This window comes from Corylus avellana, chromosome ca7, assembly GCF_901000735.1.
Source record: "Corylus avellana chromosome ca7, CavTom2PMs-1.0".
NCBI classification, from domain to species: Eukaryota; Viridiplantae; Streptophyta; class Magnoliopsida; order Fagales; family Betulaceae; genus Corylus; species Corylus avellana.
The window spans coordinates 28,249,462-28,271,861 of NC_081547.1; the positions used below are offsets into that span (position 1 = coordinate 28,249,462).

The window sequence follows — 22,400 nt, forward strand, 5'->3', positions numbered from 1 at the left end:
TAAACCGACCGGTTTAACTACATTTTCGTCACACGTGAAACACTGAGAAAAGAGAAAAGAAAATGCATTTTTTTTTAAATGTTCACATAAGAGGAGAGAGAGGAGATTCGAACTAGTGACCTTTGTTTCATAAAGCGTGGTCTCAAGCCGATTGAAGTACTTATTGGGAACAAAAGAAAATGCATATTAAAAAATAGTCATTTTACTGAGAAACTTGGATATTGTTAAGATTTTGCACTTAATACCCAAATTGACAAATAGGGTGAGCCAAACCATTTCAAATTACTGTAAAGTGGTTCCGTCATTTCCAATCATGGCTTTGGGTGGGTAGCCACCCTAATTTGGCCTTAATTGATCATAGCTTATCTTATGGTATTGCATCCTATACTAAAAGACAACCTCTTGTCATCTTTGGGGACAATTGCATTGATACTATCTTGTAACGCCCCCACTAAGATATTAAGTCAATGAATAGAATGGCACTACTATAGACTTAAATAGTTTTATTATTATATAAAAGAAAAAGCCCCTACACGAAAAATCACTAAATAGTTCAACATTTGTTATCAAGCTCCTACACGAAAAATCACTAAAATATAGTTCAACATTTATTATCTTCTTCTCCTAGAAAAGGTTCTTTGTCAAAAAAAAAAAAAAAAAAAAAAAAAAAAAAAAAAATCAAAATCAAAAACAAAGAAAAAAGGTTCTTAAAAGCTGATTTCGAAATGCACTTTAATAATGGCACACACTTCCTTTATTCTACTCATTATGACAGACTTCTTTTTAGCCCTGTTGCAGGTACTCTAACCGGTCACTTTCTTGAGTGCGTCTTCAGTGCCGTCATTGCACAAAACCCTTTTTTTTTTTTTTTCCACCACTGAAAAATGGACAAATTAATTTGGAACAAAGTAAGAAAATGAGTGCACGTGGTTTTTGCTGTTTAGATTTATTTATTTATTTATTATTATTATTTTTTTTAACAATTTTGAGTGGGTAGGTGCTATTATAATAATATTTTAGTAGTGTAAACACAATCAGTTGCCCCTCCTACCCTTTGGCTCAAATAAAAAAAGAAAAAAAAGGGGGTTCTGAAAAATAGTAATCTCAATTTTTTAAAATGATTAATATCTTTTAGAGTAGGTAAAAAAATAAATAAATAGGTCCCTACTCTTAGGCCAATTGTTAATATATATATTAATCACTTACACTGTGATTGGTAGTTGGTGCTGATGTCACATATTAGCAACTTCTTTTTTTAAAAAAAACTTTCTTAACAACATCTGGTAAAATAAGAGGACCGAGCTAGATGCTAGCATTGTTTTGCCAAAAGAAAAATGCTAAAGCATTTATCCTAGTACTTCTCCCGTTCTTCATCCTCCATTTTTTAAAATTAATCATTAATTGGATCCACCTTCACTTAATTAGGTAGGTGCTACAAATCTAATGATTTTTTTTTTTTTTTTTTTTTTTTAAAAAAAAAGTATGGAAAATGATAGGAGAAGGACCATGGTAAATCCTCTAGTATTTCTCTTGCCAAAAGACAAATGGTAGAGAATCTATACTGATCCTTCTCCATTCTCCCATTTTGTTTTTCAAAAAGAAAAAGAAAAAGACAAAAAAAAAACAACTATTGGATCTACCTTTATTTAGGTGAGTTTTACAAATTTAATGGTTAATTTTTTTTAATATTTTATTATTATTATTATTATTTTTTTTTTTAAAAAAAAGGAGAAGAACTGAAATAAATGCTCTAACATTTCTCATCTTTACTCAAGATTGTAGACCTTGAAAAATAAAAAAATAAAAAATCCAAAGGCATCTTGAAAAATATATATGCCACCTTATCCAAGCTGTCTTAGTAAAGAAGCTGTCTTAGTAAAAGAAGTCTGGTACATTTTTAAAGTGGATTTGGAAATCAGCTTTTAAAAGCAATTACCCAACCTTGATTTGGACTTAATGCAGAATTTTCCACTCTAATACTCGTCTCCAAAATTCTATCAATTCTCCTTGAAAAGGTTCTTTGTCAAAAACAAAAAACCAAAATTAAAATTTTTTTTTTTAAAAAAAAAAATCAAAGAAAAAAGGTTCTTAAAAGCTGATTTCGAAATGCACTTTAATAATGGTGCACACTTCTTTCTTTGTACTCATTATGACACATACTTCTTTTTAGACGCACTCTTACCTGTCACTCTCATGTTTGTTCATTTTAAGAAGAGGTTATGGCATGATGTTTTCGCTATTTAAACTTTTTCTTAGGTTTTTTTTTTTTTTTTTTTTGGAAGTATGTGATATTATGGTAATGTATTAATAGAGTAGTCGCAATTGATTGCTCCCTCGTACTATTTTGCTAAGTTAGGTGGGTGCTACAAATCTAATAGTTTATTTTATTTTATTTTTTTAAAAAAAAGTATGAAGAATGATAGAAGAAGGATCCGGGTAAATCCTCTAGCATTTTTCTTGCCAAAAGAAAAATGCTAGAGCATCTATCCCGGTCTTTCTCAAATCCTTCCCCATCCCCCCACCGCTCCTGGCGCCCCTTTATTTTTTTTTAAGAAAAAAAAATAAACAAAAAACCATTTGATCTACCATTACTTAGGTGGATCTTATAAGTTTAATAGTTGATTTTTTAGAAAAAGAACAAAATAAATGCTCTAACATTTCTCATCTTTGCTCAAGATTGTAGATCTTGAAAAATAAAAAATAAAAAATCTAAAGGCATCTTGAAAAAATATATGCCACCTTATCCAAAGGCATTTTCATGACATAAGACAAGCTGTCTTAGTAAAAGAAGTCTCGTACATTTTTAAAGTGGATTTGGAAAATAGCTTTTAAAACCAGCTATCCAACCTTGATTTGGACTTAATGCAAAATTTTCCAATCTAATTAATAATCGTCTCCAAAATTCTATCAATTTAGTTGACCTTAATTAGGTCGTCTCTTGGCTGTTGAACTCATAATTTATGTGGAATTTCAATTTTATGAGAAAATGAAGTTAAAAACTTGAACACAAACTGAACCGCAAATAAATATAGAAGGGCAAAAATGTGGAATTGTTAGTGCATTTTCATGTAAGAACTTTTTTTCTTTGATTTTTTATTTTTATTTTACAACTTTATGTAAAAACATTTTCTAGGAGAAAATGATAAAAATGTGGAATTATTTAGTGATTTTTCGTGTAGGAGCTTTTTCTTTGGATTCCCTTTTTTTTTTTTTCCCGAACTTGATATGACGAGGACCTTGTCTAGTACTTGCATGTATATATATAATGCATGATCGAAAGCCAAGCTTATCCCTAAAGCTCCAATGGCCAGAAAAACTCCTAGTCTTTCATGGCTTCTCCTCCTCAGTCTAGCCTTCACTCTCCTTCTTGGTCACTCAACTTCTCAAAATGCCCGAAAGGTAAATATATATCTCTATATATAACTTATCTCTTTTAATTTCTATGGCCAAATATCTCTAAAATTGGCCATCTTTTTCGTGTTTGGAAGATTAACAAGTTTCATTATTTTCTACCTATGATATATATTATGCACGCAGGCTTATATTGTGTACATGGGCCAAAGGCAGATGGACGAGATTTCCACATCATCCCTTCACACAAGCATGCTACAAGAAGTGATTGGCAGGTTGTAGAAGCAGCACAAATATTAACAAACAGTTCTTATTTTGTTTTAGCATATTTTATGGAACTTAACAAAAGCCTATGGGCCTTGTTGAACTAGCTATAAACCTTGAGATCGAGCCCTATTTTACTTTTATATCAATGGTCTTATAAAGGGGCGGTTGAATAAAATCTGGGTCCAAGGTAACAAGTTAAAAAAAAGTGTTTATAATTGTAATATAATAATATAATAAATTATTATATTAAATATAAAAATATTGAAAAGTTTTATATTAGAACAATAAAACTTGACACTCAACCATAAGTGATCGAAACTTGAAACAATTTTTGATCACATGGATTTGTAGTACTTAGCAATTTTAACAAGGCCAATCTAAGAGTTAATGGACCCTATGACATTAAATGTGGGAGATATTTGAGTGGTATATAACATTACTCTTATATTTAAGATTAGTCTTTAAGGTAAAATATATTTCACCTTCTTTTGTTTTTTTTTTTTTTTTAAATTTATTATTTTTTAAATATCTCTCAAATGGCAATGATGCCATAGACGATTTATCATTGGGGTTGCAATAAAATGCCCCAAATTTTTTCATAAATGGAGATAATAAATCCGATCAAAGTGTTAAGGATTGAAATGCACCTAGACCTATAACTTGTGAAATTTATGCGCCTACATTCAGCAATGTTGGACCAGAGTCTCTGCTCTATAGCTACAGGCGGAGTTTCAGTGGATTTGCAGCAGAGCTAACTGAACAAGAAGCTCAAAAAATGGCTGGTTAGTGAACCAAATTATGTCTTACCTCACCTCCAAACCCCAACCACAGGTGGGTGGAGCGTATTCTTGGAAATTGGAAGTAACTCATGTTTTCTATGTCCATTACAAAAAATGTTACGACAATGAATATGTAGGAATGGATGGCGTAGTGTCGGTGTTCCCTAGCAAAAAGAACAAGCTTCTTACAACAAGATCATGGGACTTCATTGGGTTTCCGCAGAAAATTCATAGAAGACCTGTTGAAAGCAACATCATTATAGGAGTGATTGACAGTGGAATTTGGCCAGAGTCAGAAAGCTTTAGCGACAAAGGATTTGGTCCACCTCCTAAGAAATGGAGGGGCACCTGCCAAGCCTCCATCAATTTCACTTGCAACAAGTATATATTTATCTTTACAACTGTTTGAGTAATGCGGGCGTTGTTTTCATGTTTCTTTAAAATTATTTTTAAATTTGTAATAATTTAATTTTGACCTGTATATGTTTTGCCTAACTGCACGAACACATACAGACACAGAGAGTCAAAAAGAACAAGTAACAAATATAACTACGCTTATGCAGTAAAATCATTGGAGCACGATATTACCGTAGCATTGGAGATTTTGACGAAGAAAACGTAAAATCTCCTAGAGATTCTCAAGGCCACGGGACACACACAGCAGCAACAGCAGCTGGGAATTTAGTTAGTGGGGCAAGCCTACTAGGGTATGGGTTGGGAACAGCACGAGGAGGAGTTCCATCAGCACGTATTGCTGTGTACAAAATATGTTGGTCCAAGGGCTGTGCTGATGCTGACACTCTTGCTGCATTTGACGATGCTATTGCCGATGGCGTTGACATCATAACTTATTCCGTTGGTGGAGAAGAACCCCTCAAGTACTTTCAAGATGTAAGTGCCATTGGTGCCTTTCATGCTATGCGAAATGGAATATTGACATCAATGGCTGCTGGTAACGAGGGTCCAGGTCTGGCAACCGTCACAAACTTTGCGCCATGGTCTCTCAATGTGGCTGCAAGCACTATAGATCGAAAGATCTCCACTCAGGTCCAATTGGGTAACAACAAGATCTATGAGGTAACTAAAAACTATACACTCCTGACTCCTGCTATATATGATTATGAATATCTTCTTCATTTACTCCAATTTATTTGTATCCATAAATTCTATTTAATTTGAAGAATTTCTTTACTCCACGTGTGTGTAGGGAATTTCAATTAATACATTTGACCTCAACAATAAACAGTATCCAATAATTTATGGTGGAGATGCACCAAACACTAAAAAAGGTTTTCAGAGTTTCATTTCCAGGTAACTACAAAATGAAATTTATATATTCAATAATTAATACTTCATATTCCTTGTTTTTTCAAGAATAGGAGTACCAATTGTAGACACATTCCAGTGTCATACTTAAAATGGAACTTAATTATTGCTAAAATAAAAATACAGGTATTGCATAAATAATTCACTGGACCAAGATTTGGTGAAGGGTAAAATTGTACTTTGCGATGGGCAGACTACAGGGGAAGCGGAATTGTTAGCTGGTGCTGTGGGCACTGTGGCGCAAGGCCAAGACCAACACGATTTTGCAACATCATATCCCTTGCCTGCATCTTACCTTCGCTTGGAGGATGGTAGCAAAGTATACTCATACATAAATTCGACAAGGTATTATTAATCTAAAATAACTTAGACAATTAAACAAGTTGGTAAAACTTAATTATCCTAAAGGAGACACCTATGCAATTTATAGGGGCGCAACTGCGACTATTCATAAAAGTAAAGAGAGTAAAGATAGATTTGCCCCTTACATTGCGTCATTCTCATCAAGGGGCCCAAATAAAATTACACCCAATATTCTCCAGGTAATAATCTTATTTACATTTGCACTCTTAATTGCATTACTTATTTATGTTAGAATAAATGGAAATATAATCTATTTTTCTTATCTTTTATATTAGGTTGAAAGAGAGAGAAAGTAACACAATAAATTTACAGTTGGTTCGGTGTTAGACACCTACATCCCCACTCTGAACTGTCCTGAGGACTATATTCTCATTTTGTTTTTTTGTGTGTTGTTGTAGCCGGATTTAGCTGCTCCCGGAGTTCACATTCTTGCCGCATGGTCTCCAATTTCTCCAATTTCAGATGTTCAAGGTGATAAGAGAGCACTTTTATACAATATAGAATCTGGGTCATCAATGGCTTGCCCACATGCTACAGGGGCGGCTGCCTACATCAAATCCTTTCACCCCACATGGTCACCTGCCGCTATCAAATCGGCCCTTATGACTACTGGTAATTTCTATCTAAATTATATAATTTGAATGCATGTACATATGCAAACCATAACCATGAATAACTCACTCTGATTTGGTGTATTTCTTGCAGCTACACCCATGAGTGCTAAAAAGAACCCTGATGCTGAATTTGCATATGGTGCAGGCAATATAAATCCTCTTAAGGCTCTAAATCCTGGTTTAATATATGATATTCATGCACTTGACTACATAAAATTTTTGTGTGCCGATGGATATAATACCAAGTTATTACATCTTGTTGCCGGGGATAATAGTAGTTGTCCTGGAGCTACTAAAGGAACTGTCTTTGATCTAAACTATCCTTCTTTTGCTATATACTTCTCGTCCTTCAAATCTTTTAGTCAAGTTTATCATCGAACTGTTACAAATGTTGGATCACCGATGTCTACCTATAAAGCTATTGTGACTAGTACTGCAGCTAGACTTAGAATCAAAGTGAACCCTAGTGTTCTAGCATTCACCTCTCTTGGACAAAAGTTGTCATTTGCGCTCACGATTGAAGGAATGACCGATAAAAACGTTGTCTCTGCTTCCTTAGTGTGGGATGATGGAAAGTTCCAAGTGAGGAGCCCCATTGTTGTAGCTGTGATATGATTGATGCATGACATTCTCTGCAATATATATGTATTACGTAAATAATAATTGAAGCTAAAGCTTTGCAGGAATATGCTTGGAATATTAGAATAAAACAATGGTGGAAGACAGAGGCCTGAAAATGGTTGCAATTTGAGCCTTTGCTCTAGTTCTGTATTGCACTGTAATTTGAACCTTTATAATTTAATACTCTATTCTGCTTAGTTTTCCTTCTAACTTGTTATCATTAGTTGATCGAATGAATGAATGTTGTCGATCAGAGTATCAGAAGACCGTTGATCATCGGAGTCCAACGATTTGACCATTGTCAAATGCCGTTCATTTTGATTACAAACCAAGATGAATGCTCCATGCCTTAACACTAGCTTGCAATAAAATCCAACATTTACCTTTAGGGTTACATTGGTCTGGGCATGAATTTAGGGCCAGATGATACAAGGCCTGGGTTTTTGCTTCAGCTGTATTTGCATGAGCCCAAACTTGAAATGGACTTGGGATTTTGTTTACAAACCAAAACTCAAAACAAATACCCTTATCCAAACAAATAAACAAGGTTCTTCTACTCAATGCAATAAGGACACAAATTTCCTAACAAATTGGATAGTAGAAATTTTTTACAAACCAACTTTATAAAAGTCATACGTGTCTTTAAGCTATTAAAAAAGCATTTGAGAAGTAGATACTATTTAAATAATAATACTAATATTAAAAAAGTTCTTACATGAAATGCACCAAGTACAGTTTCACATTTTTACCATCCTCTATTTCTTTATGGTTCAGTTTGTGCTCAAGTTTTTAAGTTCATTTTCTCGTACAAGACAAATTCCACATAATTGATAGAAGTTTTGGAGACCAATAGACGATGATTAGACTAGTGGAAAATTTTGCATCAAGTCAAGTCAAGGTTGGAAATTTGATTTTAAAAGCTGATTTCGAATTGCACTTTAGTAGTGGCGGACTTCTTTTCTTTTCTTTTTTTCCTACTCATTCAGCACTCTTATCAAGCACTTTTCTTAGTGCTTTTTTTCTTTTATTTTTTAAGCTAATGTATATTCATCTTCAAATGTTAATTTAACAAGAGGTTCAGACAAATAGTTCTTTCAAATTCTAAAAATGACCAAAAACTTTTAGAGCAAGAACAAATAAATAAATAGATCTATACAGTTAGAATAATTCACAGAATCTGTTAATATGTTATAGTAACACCAATCACAATATTACATGTGTTACATATAATAAAAAATAAAAATTTAATATTAACCACTTACACTGCGATTGCAATTAGTACTGATGTGACATATGAACAAATTCACAAAGAATTATTTGTTAAATCCAAACTGAACCAATTTTGCAGCTTAACCCTGAACCAAAAGGCTGTCTTTTGGTTCAAATGGATCCTTGGCTCAGGATTGTAGATATTGATAGAAAAAAGAAAAACTAAACTAAACAAAAATCCAAAGCCATCTTGAAAAAGACTATGCCACCTTAATAAAAGTTAAGGGCCTACTTAACCAATCAAAGCTAACCATGGTCGTAGCAAATTGGAGTCATCCAACCAATGAGAAGTTGTCACACTCTTATCATCTTTTTCCTGGATTCACACACGGTGATAATATAGATTAATCTCACGCTGCAATGTGAAGTAAAGAAATTAATATATAATTGCTTTACAATTCTTTTATAACTTGCTGACAAGTAGTACATGATTCATAATTGAAATTATGTCAATTATTAAAAAAAAAAACTAATATGCTTAACAAATTGTAAAAGAGTAGTAGAGTAATTGTTGGTATAACATTTTTCAAAAAACATTTATTAATAATATGGACTCTTTTTTAATATTTGTTAGAACATATCAGAAAATAAAATAAAATAAAAGCAGTCGTATCCCTGATTGTTGTAATTAATTTGATCAAATAAGAGAAGCTGTCTTAGTAATAGAAATCTGTTACATTATTAAATTGTGCATTTGGAAATCAACTTTTAAAACCATTTTTTTTTTCCTTGAGCAAATATAATAAAGGGGAAGGGTTATATATGGCTCATTTCCACTATTGATCATAAATAAGGAAATGATGGGAAGAAATTTGAAATGCTTTCAAACATAAGTTGGTAGTAGCCCACTTAACGAGATGGTGCATATGAAAATTAGCACTATAGAGCTTGTAAAACCAATTATCCAACCTTGACTTGGACTTAATTAACGCAGAATTTTTCGCTCTAATTATGATCGTCTCCAAAACTCTATCAATTTAATTGGTTGACCTTAAGTCGTCTCTTGGCTGTTAGTGCTTTTTCATATAGGAACTTTTTTTCTTTGATTTTTATCCTTTTCTAGGAAAATGATAAAAATGTGGAATTATATAGTCATTTTTCGTGTCGGTGCTTTTTCTTTGGATTCTTTATTTTTTATTTTTACAGCTTTATGTAAATACCTTGTTTAGTACTTACATGTATGCATATATATAATGAATGATCGATAGCAGAGCTTATCCCTAAAGCTCCAATGGCCAGAAAAACCTCTAGTCTTTCATGGCTTCTCCTCCTTAGTCTAGCCTTCACTCTCCTTCTTGGTCACTCAACTTCTCAAAACGACCGAAAGGTAAATATCTCTATATATAGCTTATCTCTTATAATTTTCTTGGCCAAATATCTCTAAAATTGGCCATCTTTTTCGTGTTTGGAAGATTAACAAGGTTCATTTTCTACATATGATTTATATTGTGCACGCAGGCTTATATTGTGTATATGGGCAAGCGGCAGATGGACGAGATTTCTACATCATCCCTTCACACAAGCATGCTACAAGAAGTCATTGGCAGGTTATAAAAGCAGCACGAATAAGAAACCATTAGAAATTAACTTGCTATCTGATGATTGAATTTCTTGTTAATAACTTGCTTGTTAAATTGGCCATGATAATATTGTTATCATCACCTTCCTTTGTAAATTATAGATCAGAGTGTTTGACTGGCGTTGGAATATGCCTCGAGTTTCTTATTTTGTTTTATCATATTTTATGAACTTAACAAAAGCTTATGTTGAACTAGCTATATACTTTGAAAGCGCCAAGAATTTCGTAAACGGAGACAGTAAATCCTGTCAAAGTTATGTGTTCGGGATTGAAATGCGCCTAAACTCCTAACTTGTGACATTTATATTCCTACATTTAGCAATGTTGGACCAGAGTCTTTGCTTTATAGCTACAGGAGGAGTTTCAATGGATTTGCAGTGGAATTAACTAAGCTAGAAGCTCAAAAAATGGCTGGTTAGTGAACCAAATTCTCTCCCCACTCCCCCAAGTCCCAACAACCCGCGGGTAGAGGATATTCTTAGAATTAACCCATGTTTTCTATATGTTCGTTACAAAAAATGTCACGACAATGAATATGCAGGAATGGAGGGCGTAGTGTCCGTGTTCCCTAGCGAACAGAAAAAGCTTCATACAACAAGATCATGGGACTTCCTCGGCTTTCCGCAACAGGTTCCTCGAAGACCTATTGAAAGCGACATCATTATAGGAGTGCTTGACAGTGGAATTTGGCCAGAGTCGGATAGCTTTAGTGACAAAGGATTTGGTCCACCACCTCCCAAATGGAAGGGCACCTGCCAAACCTCGACCAATTTCACTTGCAACAAGTAAAATTACAACCCTGTGTTTTGCCTAACTGTATGTTTTGCAGAAAGCACAACTAACAAATGTGGCTACGCTTATGCAGCAAAATCATTGGAGCAAAATATTATAGTAGCAGTGGAGTTTTTGTCGAAAATGATGTTAAATCTCCTAGAGATTCAATAGGCCATGGGACACACACAGCATCAACATCAGCTGGGAATTTAGTTAGCGGGGAAAGCCTACTGGGGTATGGCTTGGGAACAGCACGTGGAGGAGTCCCATCAGCACGTGTTGCTGTGTACAAAATATGTTGGAGTTCTGGGCGCTGTTCTGATGCCGACATTCTTGCTGCATTTGACGATGCCATTGCTGACGGCGTTGACATCATATCTCTTTCCGTTGGTGGACATCAACCTCGGAAATATTTTAATGATCCAATTGCCATTGGTGCCTTTCATGCTATGAGAAAAGGAATATTGACATCAAATTCTGCTGGTAACGATGGTCCAGATATAGCATCCATCACAAACGTTTCGCCGTGGGCTCTCTCTGTGGCTGCAAGTACTATAGATCGAAAGTTCTTCACTCAGGTGCAATTGGGTAACAAGAATATCTATGAGGTAACTAAAAAGTCCAGTCCCCGTGTTATGTAAGCTGCTATGAATATTATATTATTAGTATCTAAATTCTAATTTGGAGAATTTCTTTACTCCATGTGCAGGGAATTTCAATTAATACCTTTGACCTCAAGAATGAAAAGTATCCAATAATTTATGGTGGAGATGCACCAAACACTAGAAAAGGTTTTCGGAGTTCCAGTTCCAGGTAACTACAAAATGAAATTAATGTATTCAATAATTAATACTTCTGATGTGCATATATATAGTATAGGCAAATTATTTGCTTTTGTTTGCACGAGTCTTGAAGCTTGCTGGAGAAATATTCCTTGTTTTTTCAAGAATATATAGGAGTACCAATTGTAGACACATTCCAACATGATAATTAAAATGGAACTTAATTATTGCTAAAAAAAAATACAGGTATTGCAGAAATAATTCACTGGACCAAGATTTGGTGAAGGGTAAAATTGTACTTTGCGATATCCGGACTAATGGGGAAGGGGCATTCGTAGCTGGTGCTGTGGGTACATTGATGCAAGGCCAAGCACGTCAAGATGTTGCACGACCTTATCCCTTGCCTGCATCTTACCTTCGCTTGAAGGATGGTAGCAAAGTGTACTCATACATAAATTCGACAAGGTATTATTAATCTAAAATAATTTAGACAATCAAACAAGTTCGTAAAACTTACTAATCCTAAAGGACACACGTATACAATTTACAGGGGTGCAACTGCGACTATTCAAAAAAGTAAGGAGGGTAAAGATAGATTTGCCCCTTACATTGCGTCCTTTTCATCAAGGGGCCCAAGTCCAGTTACACCCAACATTCTCAAGGTATTAATTTTGTTTACATTTGCGCTCTTGTATTACTTATCTCATTCAGGCTTTTTTTTTTTTTTTTTTTTTTCCTAATTTTTTATTGTAGCCGGATTTAGCTGCTCCAGGAGTTCACATTCTAGCGGCATGGTCTCTAATTTCCCCAATTTCACAAGTTAAAGGTGATAAGAGATTGCTGCCATACAATATAATCTCTGGAACGTCAATGGCTTGCCCACATGCTACAGGGGCGGCTGCCTACATCAAATCCTTCCACCCCACATGGTCGCCTGCCGCTATCAAGTCGGCTCTTATGACAACTGGTAATATCTATATAATGTATAGTCCCAAGTCTTGATAATTTACTGCATGTACGGAAACAATAACCATGACTAACTCACTCCAATTTGGTGTATTTTTTGCAGCTGTTCCAATGAGTGCTAAAAAGAACTCCGATGCTGAATATGCGTATGGCGCAGGCAATATAAATCCTCTTAAGGCTATAAATCCTGGTTTAATATATGATATTGGCGCACTTGACTACATTAAATTTTTGTGTGGCGAAGGATATAATACCAAGTTATTACATCTTGTTACTGGGGACAATAGTAGTTGTTCTAGAACCACTGAGGGAATTGTTTTTGATCTAAACTATCCTACTTTTTCTATATTATTATCGTCCTCCAAATCTTTTAGTCAAGTTTATCATCGGACTGTCACAAATGTTGGATCACCGACGTCTACATATAAAGCTATTGTGGTAAGTTCCCAAGTTGGCCTTAGAATCAAAGTGAACCCTAGTGTTCTAGCATTCAAATCTCTTGGACAAAAGTTGTCGTTTGCACTCACGATTGAAGGAACGACAAATAAAGACATTGTCTCTTCTTCTTTAGTGTGGGATGATGGAACGTTCCAAGTGAGGAGCCCCATTGTTGTAGCTGTTGCTGATACATGACTTTCTCTGCTACATATATGTATTACATAAATAATAATTGAAGCTAAAGCTTTGAAGGAATATGCATGGGAGATTAGATAAAAGTAGTGGCGAAAGACAAAGGACTGAAAATGGTTGTAATTTGAGCATTTGCTCAAGTTCTGCAATGCATTGTAATTTGAACCTTTCTAATTTAATACTCTATTTTGCTTAGTCTTCCTTCTAAATTTTTCTCATTAGTTGATCGAATGAATGAATGCCATCGATCAGAGTAGCAGAAGACTGTCAATCATTAGAGTCCAACGATTTGACCATGGATGAATGTCATTCATTTTGATTGCAAACTTAACCAAGATGAATGCTCCATGCCTTAACTCCATCTTGCAATAAATTCCAACATTTACTTTTTGAATAATGTTATACTTATTTCTACTTTTTTAAACAATTTTTTCACACCATAGGTGGCTTTAAAACCACCATCCAATGGTAGTTTTAAAGCCACCTATGAGTATAGAAAAGTTATGTAAAGAAATAAAAGTAAGTGTAGCATTTCTCTTTACCTTTAGGCCCTGTTTTGTTTGCGAAATGAGTATTCTATTAGGAAAAGGAATATATATTATTGGGAATAAAAGAGGTTGGAATGGAATAATTATTCTAATTCTTTAGTTTGTTAGCAATACATATTTTACAATTGGAATTGAACTAAAATTACTAAACAGCCCATTTGATTTCTAATTTTTCCAAAACTCAAATTAAAAAAAAAAAAAAAAAAAAATGGTTGAACTTGTGGCAATGGGTGGCCGGCCACCCACAACATGCACTGGGGATGGCCACACCATCCTGGGGGTAGCGCGGCCACCCTCGGTAAGAATCGAGGGTGGCCTAGCCACCCCCAATGGCCATTGTCACCCTCATGACCTTCTGTGCGTGGCCGACCACCCACATGACATTTTGTTATTTTTTTTTTGGTTTTTTGTTTTATTTTATTTTATTTTTTAAGTTTGTGAGAAAGAAAAAAAAATGGAAAATCTTGTTTTTTCTCACAGAAATAGATATCCTTCTTATTTTTTTTAAAGGAATAGCTATTCGTGTGTGTAAGGGATTAGTGATTCCCACGAAAATAACTATTCCTATGAATAGACCCTTACCAAACAAAATAATGACTATTCTATAGGAATAATCATTCAATCCTAGGGGTCTATTCAGTAAACCAAACGGGCCGTTAAGGTTACAATCGACTAGGCATCAAATTCAGTGTTGGATGATACAAGGCCTGGGTTTTTGTTACAGTTGGATTTGTATAAGCCCTATCTTGAACTGGTCGGACTTTGATTTACTTTGCATACCAAAACTCAAAACAAATACCCTTATCGCAACAAGTAAAGAAGGTTTTCCTTAAAACGATACATGTCTTTTTAAGCTATTATAAAAGCATGTGAGAAGTACGGGTTATTAAAAAACCAAGTAATGTTTTGGATCATTTTTTTTATCATCTCAAAGTTGATATGGTTTTTAAAATCACATTTATATCAAATTTCAATAGGATCATCCCAAATCTAATGATGATTTTAAAAGCCACATCAACTTTCAGAGAATAAAAAGATAGTTCCCAACATTACTCTAAAAAAAAAAATTGAGAAATGATACAATTCATTCATTTTTCAACAATTTTTTAGCCATCTCCATAGTGAATGGATGATTAATTCATTATTTAATTTGTGTGAGGTCCAAATGAGTTCACAAATCTAATAATTGATCTCTTTAATTTGAAGGATAAGATGGGAATAAGATAAAAAAAAAAAAAAAAAAAAAAATTGACGTTAATCAAATATGTATGGTGACTTGGAAAAGTGAAGTCAATGCATTAAAGTTGAAGGTCTTAATTTCAAATTGAGGGACCCAATATAAAAATGTGAGGGACTCAAATACTATTGGTGTAAATCGTGACTTTGTATCTATGACTTGGAAAAAATGAAGTCAATGCATACAAGTCTAAAGAAAATTACAGCAAAATTTTATTTTTTTTATTTTTTATTTTTTTTCACTTTTATTTAGTGAACAGCCAAACAGTTCTAGAACTGGACTTGTTACAAGGTGAAAACTGTTATAATTGAAATAGGCAACACAGGGCGCGCGTGCGGGGATGATACGTGTGTGAATGATTCTGGTGCACTAAAAGGAAAGCGCAACAGATCGTAGGAGGGACACAAATGCGTGGGAACCAGCTGTATTCAAGTACGATGCATCTGGTCGGATGCTATGACTTCTTCCAATTGCCAACCCTTTCACTGTGTAATCATTGTACGTTTGCATTCTGGGCCTATGGATTGTAGGTTAGGTTTCGTACTACTCTCTGTTTTTTTTTCTTCCCGATAAGCTCTTATTATTGTACTTTTATTTATTTCTTTTCGTCTTTTACTTAAACCGCAAAAAAAAAAAAAAAATCAATAATAATAAAAAAAGACTCTTTCAACTTTTGGAACTGGTCCTCCTCCTCCTCGACTCCTTTGTTTTCTGCCAATGCAAATTGGTTTACTTTTTATCCCTGGGCAAAATCGGAAGATGGTACTCATTATACTCCTGACTCCCGAATTCTCGTTAGAAAAAAAAAAAAAAAAAGAGGGATGAATCTAACACTTGATTTTAGGTTTAATTAATTAATGTTTTATTATGTTAATTTTTTTATCTTGAACTGGACTTGGATTTAATTTGCAAACCAAAACTCAAAACAAATACCCTTATCCAAACAAGTAATATTGTAGGTTCTTCTAGTTAATTCAATTTGGATACAAATTTCCTAATAAAGAAATTATAAAACTAATACATGTCTTAAGTTATTATAAAAAAAAAAAAGCATGCAAGAAATATATGCTATATATTAAAAATAAAAAAATAAAATGTATCATTCTTTGTCCTTTCAAAATAGATATCTTTTTTAAAAAAAAAAATCATTTAATTGAAATTCAAAAGCGATTAATTTTTTCCATGCAATTAACTTGGCCAGCTCTCTAAACCGTAACTATGTATGCTGACTTGGAAATGTGAAGTCAATGCATAAAAGTTGAAGGTCGAAATTTCAAATTGAGGGACCCAACAAAAGAAAAAAAGAAAAGTGAGGGACTCAAATAATATTGGTGTAAATCGTGACTTTGTATGTATGACTTGGAAAAATGAAGTCAATGCCAACAGGTCTAAAGAAAATTACAGCAACGTCCACACTGATTACAGACGTCTGATTCAAAATAACTTTTTGGGTTTGAAAGCTGTTTCACATTTTCTGGCATAAACTTGGGCGACAAGTTTGTGGGTCAGAGAGGCAGTGGAATGGATATTTCCTCCTCCGAATTGGATCCTCTCTTATCATGAAAACATCCAATTGTTGTCTGGGTCTGATTCCTTATCCGGATCCCCAAGTTATCTTTAGATGCAAATACCGCCAGAGCCGCCGCATCTTCAAGTGAAGATAAACCAAAGACTTGAAGCCATGGTGATAAAGATAGAAATAGTTTATCTCGTCTGTATATCTTTGTAATTTGAATTTATATGTTGTAATATCTTCTGTCATCATCTCATGATGTAACAGATTCAGCTATGGTAACTACGATTATGATAAATTACAAAATATAAATTCCAATTACAAAGATATATTTACAGATGCGATAAATTATTTACAACACTCGTGATAAACTATTTCTATCTTTATAACGATTGCTTTAAGTCTTGGGTTTATTTTCACTTGAAGATGCGGCAGATGTGGCGTTAGTTTCAAGTCTTGAGTTTATCTTGACTTGAAGATGTGGCATTATTTGATTCAAGATAACTTGGGGAGAGTTAATTAATAACATCACTAAAAACAATCATGCTCGTGTTTGGCAAACCTTTTGCCAAAGTAGTGAAAATATATATATTTTATAGTGATTTTTTTTTATTTGAATATTAATAAAAATTGAATGATGTGATATAAAAAGTAAATGATATAATATAAAAAATAAAAAAATATAAAATTTTTAAGCACCTTGTTCCAGGAGAAAAGATATAAATATGGAACTACAACTACTTTTTTATTTACTTTACCAAACTTAAAAAACTGACTGATGTATAGATAGGTAAAATTAAAAGTAATTCCAATTAAAATTATTTTACTTTTTAAAAAATAATAATAAAATAATAGCCAACAACTTCAATTAAAACTGTCAAAATCATCATCGTTTTGTAACAAGCAAAAGCAGCTAAAATACATGTTCATTGTTCGCAACTTCCTTTCCTCTGTCCTCGTATTCCCGGGGAAGACGACTTGATTGAAAGCTCTTTCTCTGGCCCACCCTCAAGAAAATGGTCCATCCGCTACCATTTCATCTGGAAGCCGCACCCCACTGTCTTAAAACCTTATCTCGTGGCTTTCTAGTCTTTCATAAAGCCTTGTTCAGTTACTCGTGTCCAAATTTATTGTGAAAATGGATATATGAAGATAACTGCATAAAATACGCGCGACTTATCGCCAAGTTTATAGCTGACAATCCAATGGCAAGCAAAAGCTTTAGTCTTTCATGGCTGCTGCTCATCAGTCTCTCCTCCACTCTCCTTGTTGATCATTCAGTTTCTCAGAATGACCGAAAGGTAGATATCTCTCTATAGGTAATGTCTTATACCATTTTCATGTGGGATGATTCAACAGACTTCTTTTTCTACCTATGATGCTGTGCACGCAGGCTTATATTGTGTACATGGGCAACAGAAAGATGGATGAGGTTTCCACATCATCCCTTCACACAAGCATGCTACAAGAAGCCATTGGCAGGTTATAAAAGCAGAACAATGAAGCCATTATATACAAACTTGTCATCTAATGTTACAAATTAAAAACGGAGTTTTAGATTAATATTAGAAATGATATGGTATGACATTTTATTTATGATAGAATATATGTTATATTGTGATATTTATCTTATAGAATAATTACCTTTTAGAGGAATTGATAGATGGTAATCAAAATTTTCATATTAATAACTGCTTCGCCTAGAACTCCATTCTTGTAACATCTAATGCTTGAATTTCCTGTTATAACGTGCTTTTCGAATTGTTTATCAGTTCATCATAACTATTTCTTTCAAGATCCTACTTAAATTGGGTAGTTTTTCTATTTTTCTATTTTTCTATTTTTCTATTTTTAACTTTGTTTGATAAATACCCGTAATGAGTAGGCCATTATATTACTCGACTTCAACACTTTTCTTTTTCCAAATCATAAATATATTTTTTTTTCTGTAATGTTTTCCTGTTTGACCTCCAACATATTTATATACATGCATCCAGCAACGTTGGACCAGATTCACTCCTTTATAGCTACAGCAGAAGTTTTAGTGGATTTGCAGTGAAGTTAACCGAACAAGAAGCCCAAAAAATGGCTGGTCAGTAAACAAAATCTCCCTTCCCCAAGTGGGGATATATTCTTGGAATTTACCCATGTTTTCTACATCTATAACGACATGTACTTTGATGTTGTGATCATATATGTAGGAATGGACGGCGTAATATCCGTGTTTCCTAACGAACAAAAAAAGCTTCATACAACAAGGTCGTGGGACTTCCTCGGATTTCTGCAACAAGTTGAGCGAACAGCTGTCGAAAGCAACATCATTATTGGAGTTCTTGACACTGGAATTTGGCCGGAGTCTGACAGCTTCAAGGACAAAGGATTTGGTCCACCACCTAGAAAATGGCGGGGCACCTGCCGAGCCTCAACCAATTTTACTTGCAACAAGTATATGTGTTCACTAAATGCACAAACACACACATGTAGAAAGACTCAAAACTAATGAATGTTGTAACTTGTAACACAATTTATGCAGCAAAATCATTGGAGCACAGTATTACCGTAGCCCTGGAGATTTTGACGAAACTGATATAAAATCTCCAAGAGACTCAGATGGCCATGGGACGCATACTGCATCAATAGCAGGTGGGAGCGTGGTTAACATGGCAAGCGTGCAGGGCATTGGCTTGGGAACAGCACGAGGAGCGGTTCCATCGGCTCGCATTGCTGTTTACAAAATATGTTGGGTCATTGGCTGCTCTGATGCCGACATTCTTGCAGCATTTGATGATGCCATTGCCGATGGCGTTGACATAATATCTATTTCCGTCGGTGGATCCACTGGGGCCTATTTTAGTGATTCAATTTCCATTGGTGCCTTTCATGCTATGAGAAAAGGAATCTTGACATCAACTTCTGCTGGTAACAGGGGTCCAGGTTTAGCAACCCTCACCAACTTTTCGCCATGGTCTCTCTCTGTGGCTGCAAGCGCTATAGATCGAAAGTTCTACACTCAGGTCCAATTGGGTAACAACAAGATTTATCAGGTATTTACAAAGTTCAGCCCCTGTTTTGGTCCTCTGCTATGCATGAAAATATTCTGTGCAATTTAAGCCAAGAAATAAAAAACATTTAACAATAAAATGGGGACAAATAAGGAGAAAAAAGTGCTATATTTTCATTTTTCAGTGATGCTATAATCATGTGGAAACAGTACACGTGCCTAGAATGAAAACTTCAAACTAATTTGGAGAGATCATTTGCTCCATGCATGTGTAGGGACTTTCCATTAATACATTTGACCTCAAGAACAAAACTTATCCAATCATTTATGGCGGTGATGCACCAAACACCACAGAAGGCAATTCGGGGTTCCCATCCAGGTAACTACAAAATCAACAAAAACCCACCTGATTAATTCCTTGTTTCAAAATAATAAGTCTTATGTACGTATAGAAAAAGTGAATAATTTTAACCTTTTACTTGTGAAATATTCCTTAGTCTCATAGCAAAATATTTAGGATAGATATTATTATAATTTTCTTATAAACTGACATGTGAGTTCATAATTGATTAAATAAGTTAGACACCATGAATTGTCACATCAAATTTGTAAGAGTAAAAACAATAGTATATATCCTTATTAGCACTCAAAAATAATAGTACCAATTGTATACACATTCCAACATGATAGTTAAAGTGGAACTTATTGTTACAATATTGCAGGCTTTGCTTCCCAGATACGCTGGACCAAAATTTGGTGAAAGGTAAAATTGTTCTTTGCGATGGCTTGGGTGATGGGCTAGGGCCACTCTTAGCCGGTGCAGTTGGCACCGTGTATCAAGGTCGACGCACTGAGGTTGCTCTCTCTTTTCCCCTGCCTGCATCTTCCCTTCGCTCGGAGGATGGTAGCAGCGTTTACATATACATAAATACGACAAGGTATAAATCTAAAATAACTTAAGACAATGAAGAAGTTCAAGAAACATACTACTTAAGCCTAATTATGAACATACACAATTTGCAGGAGACCAACTGCGGCTATTCGTAAGACCAAAGAGCGGAAAGATACATTTGCGCCTTATATTCCCTCCTTCTCATCAAGGGGTCCTAATCCTACTACACCCGACATTCTCAAGGTAACCTTGTAATAATATTTTTAACATTTGATTCCTTTTAATTAATTATCTCATTTGAACCTTTTTTTATTTTTTATTTTGGTAGCCGGATTTAGCTGCTCCCGGGGTTAACATTCTGGCAGCTTGGTCTCCAATTTCCCCAATTTCTGAAGTAGATGTTGATAAGAGAGCACTTTCATATAATATATTGTCCGGGACATCAATGGCTTGCCCACATGCTTCAGGGGTGGCTGCTTACATCAAATCCTTTCACCCTACATGGTCACCTGCTGCTATCAAGTCAGCTCTTATGACTACTGGTAATAGCTACTCCCCCACCCCAATTATCTCGATTATTTAGTGCAGACCATAACCATGACAAAATCACTCCAATTTGGTGTATTACTTGCAGCGACCCCCATGAGTGCTGGAAAGAACCCAGAAGCTGAATTTGCATACGGTGCAGGCAATATAAATCCTCTTCAAGCTCCACATCCTGGTTTAGTATATGATATGAATATGCTTGACTACGTAAAATTTTTGTGTGGACAAGGATATAATACTAAGTTATTACAAATTGTTGCCGGGGACAACAGTACTTGTTCTGAAGCCACCAATGGAAGCGTCTTTGATCTAAACTATCCTTCCTTTGCAATATCCACATCGCGCCCGGAATCTATCAATCAAGCTTTCAACCGGACCGTCACCAATGTTGGATCACCAACATCTACATATAAAGCTATTGTGACCACTCCACCTGGACTTACAATCAAAGTGAACCCTAGCGTTCTATCATTTACATGTCTTGGACAAAAGTTATCGTTTGCGCTCACAATTGAAGGAAAAATAGAAAATTCCGTTGTCTCGGCTGCTTTAGTTTGGTATGATGGTACCTTCCGAGTGAGGAGCCCCATTGTAGTGTATGTTGCATGATTTGTGCACATCTATTCTATATGTATTACGTAAATAATTGAATCAAAAGCTTTGAGGAATATGCATATCAAAACAGTGGGGGAACATGGAGGAAAATGGTTGTAATTTGAGCATTTGCTACAATTCTGCACTGCATTGTAATGCACTAAATAATGATTCATTTTTTTTAATTTAGAATCAGTTTCAATGTAATTTATGTCAAAAATATTTTCAATGAAATTATTTTTAGAAAAAAATGATTTTTTTAAAAAATATTTTTTGGCTTTTAGCTCGTACGAAAAGTGAGTGACGGCTGAAAAAATATATTTTTCTCAATATTTTATTAAAAATATGAACAGTTTATTGATATTTATAACACAAATCACAAAAAAATATTCGTGATTTGATCACATATATAAGACATAAAAGAGAGAAGCTATCTTAGAGCATGTTTAAGATTGTGTTTGAGAAATAGATTTTTTAAGTAAAAAAAGAGCTATTAATTTTATTTTATTATTATTATTATTTTTAAACGTGTACTGCTTTCATCAAACATATTTTTTGAGTTTTTTTTTATTTTTTTATTTTTTTGAAAAAACTTTTTTGAGTGTTAAGTACACTTTTAAGCCTCTCAAACACACTTCCAAATAAACCCTTAGTAAGGAAATTATTTGCCATATCAAAAGAAAAATAGTATGACTTAAAAAAAAAAAAAAATGGTATTTAGTAGACAAGTAATGCTATATAGTCTTTG

The 22,400-nt window shown here is 34.3% G+C and overlaps 3 protein-coding genes across 5 annotated transcripts in view; all 3 read left to right on the forward strand.

Moving 5' to 3' along the window:
* The first annotated feature begins 3,303 nt into the window (after positions 1–3,303).
* LOC132187367 (cucumisin-like) lies at positions 3,304–7,509 on the forward strand. Its single transcript, XM_059601658.1, has 10 exons — positions 3,304–3,399; positions 3,538–3,626; positions 4,306–4,400; positions 4,535–4,778; positions 4,961–5,474; positions 5,605–5,708; positions 5,850–6,068; positions 6,154–6,265; positions 6,485–6,698; positions 6,792–7,509. The coding sequence occupies exons 1-10, from the start codon at positions 3,304–3,306 to the stop codon at positions 7,313–7,315; spliced, it is 2,211 nt and encodes a 736-aa protein (XP_059457641.1). The 3' UTR covers positions 7,316–7,509.
* Positions 7,510–9,798: 2,289 nt separating this feature from the next.
* Positions 9,799–22,400, forward strand: part of LOC132187368 (cucumisin-like) — a 22,571-nt gene continuing 9,969 nt past the window's right edge. Inside the window, exons 1-10 of one of the 3 annotated variants that reach the window (XM_059601659.1) lie at positions 9,799–9,917; positions 10,049–10,137; positions 10,489–10,583; positions 10,711–10,954; positions 11,035–11,551; positions 11,653–11,756; positions 11,972–12,190; positions 12,276–12,387; positions 12,479–12,692; positions 12,795–13,516. In XM_059601659.1, coding sequence (XP_059457642.1) covers positions 9,822–9,917; positions 10,049–10,137; positions 10,489–10,583; positions 10,711–10,954; positions 11,035–11,551; positions 11,653–11,756; positions 11,972–12,190; positions 12,276–12,387; positions 12,479–12,692; positions 12,795–13,324 — 2,220 coding nt within the window. In that variant the 5' untranslated portion in view covers positions 9,799–9,821 and the 3' untranslated portion in view covers positions 13,325–13,516. Of the gene's footprint in view, positions 9,918–10,048; positions 10,138–10,365; positions 10,584–10,710; positions 10,955–11,034; positions 11,552–11,652; positions 11,757–11,971; positions 12,191–12,275; positions 12,388–12,478; positions 12,693–12,794; positions 13,517–22,400 lie in introns of those variants that run through there. The other 2 variants (XM_059601661.1, XM_059601660.1) reach the window with 2 other exon arrangements.
* Positions 17,589–21,812, forward strand: LOC132187369 (cucumisin-like). The gene is made up of 10 exons (XM_059601663.1): positions 17,589–17,920; positions 18,013–18,101; positions 18,617–18,711; positions 18,821–19,064; positions 19,153–19,663; positions 19,896–19,999; positions 20,343–20,558; positions 20,644–20,755; positions 20,841–21,054; positions 21,147–21,812. The coding sequence occupies exons 1-10, from the start codon at positions 17,825–17,827 to the stop codon at positions 21,665–21,667; spliced, it is 2,202 nt and encodes a 733-aa protein (XP_059457646.1). The 5' UTR covers positions 17,589–17,824; the 3' UTR covers positions 21,668–21,812.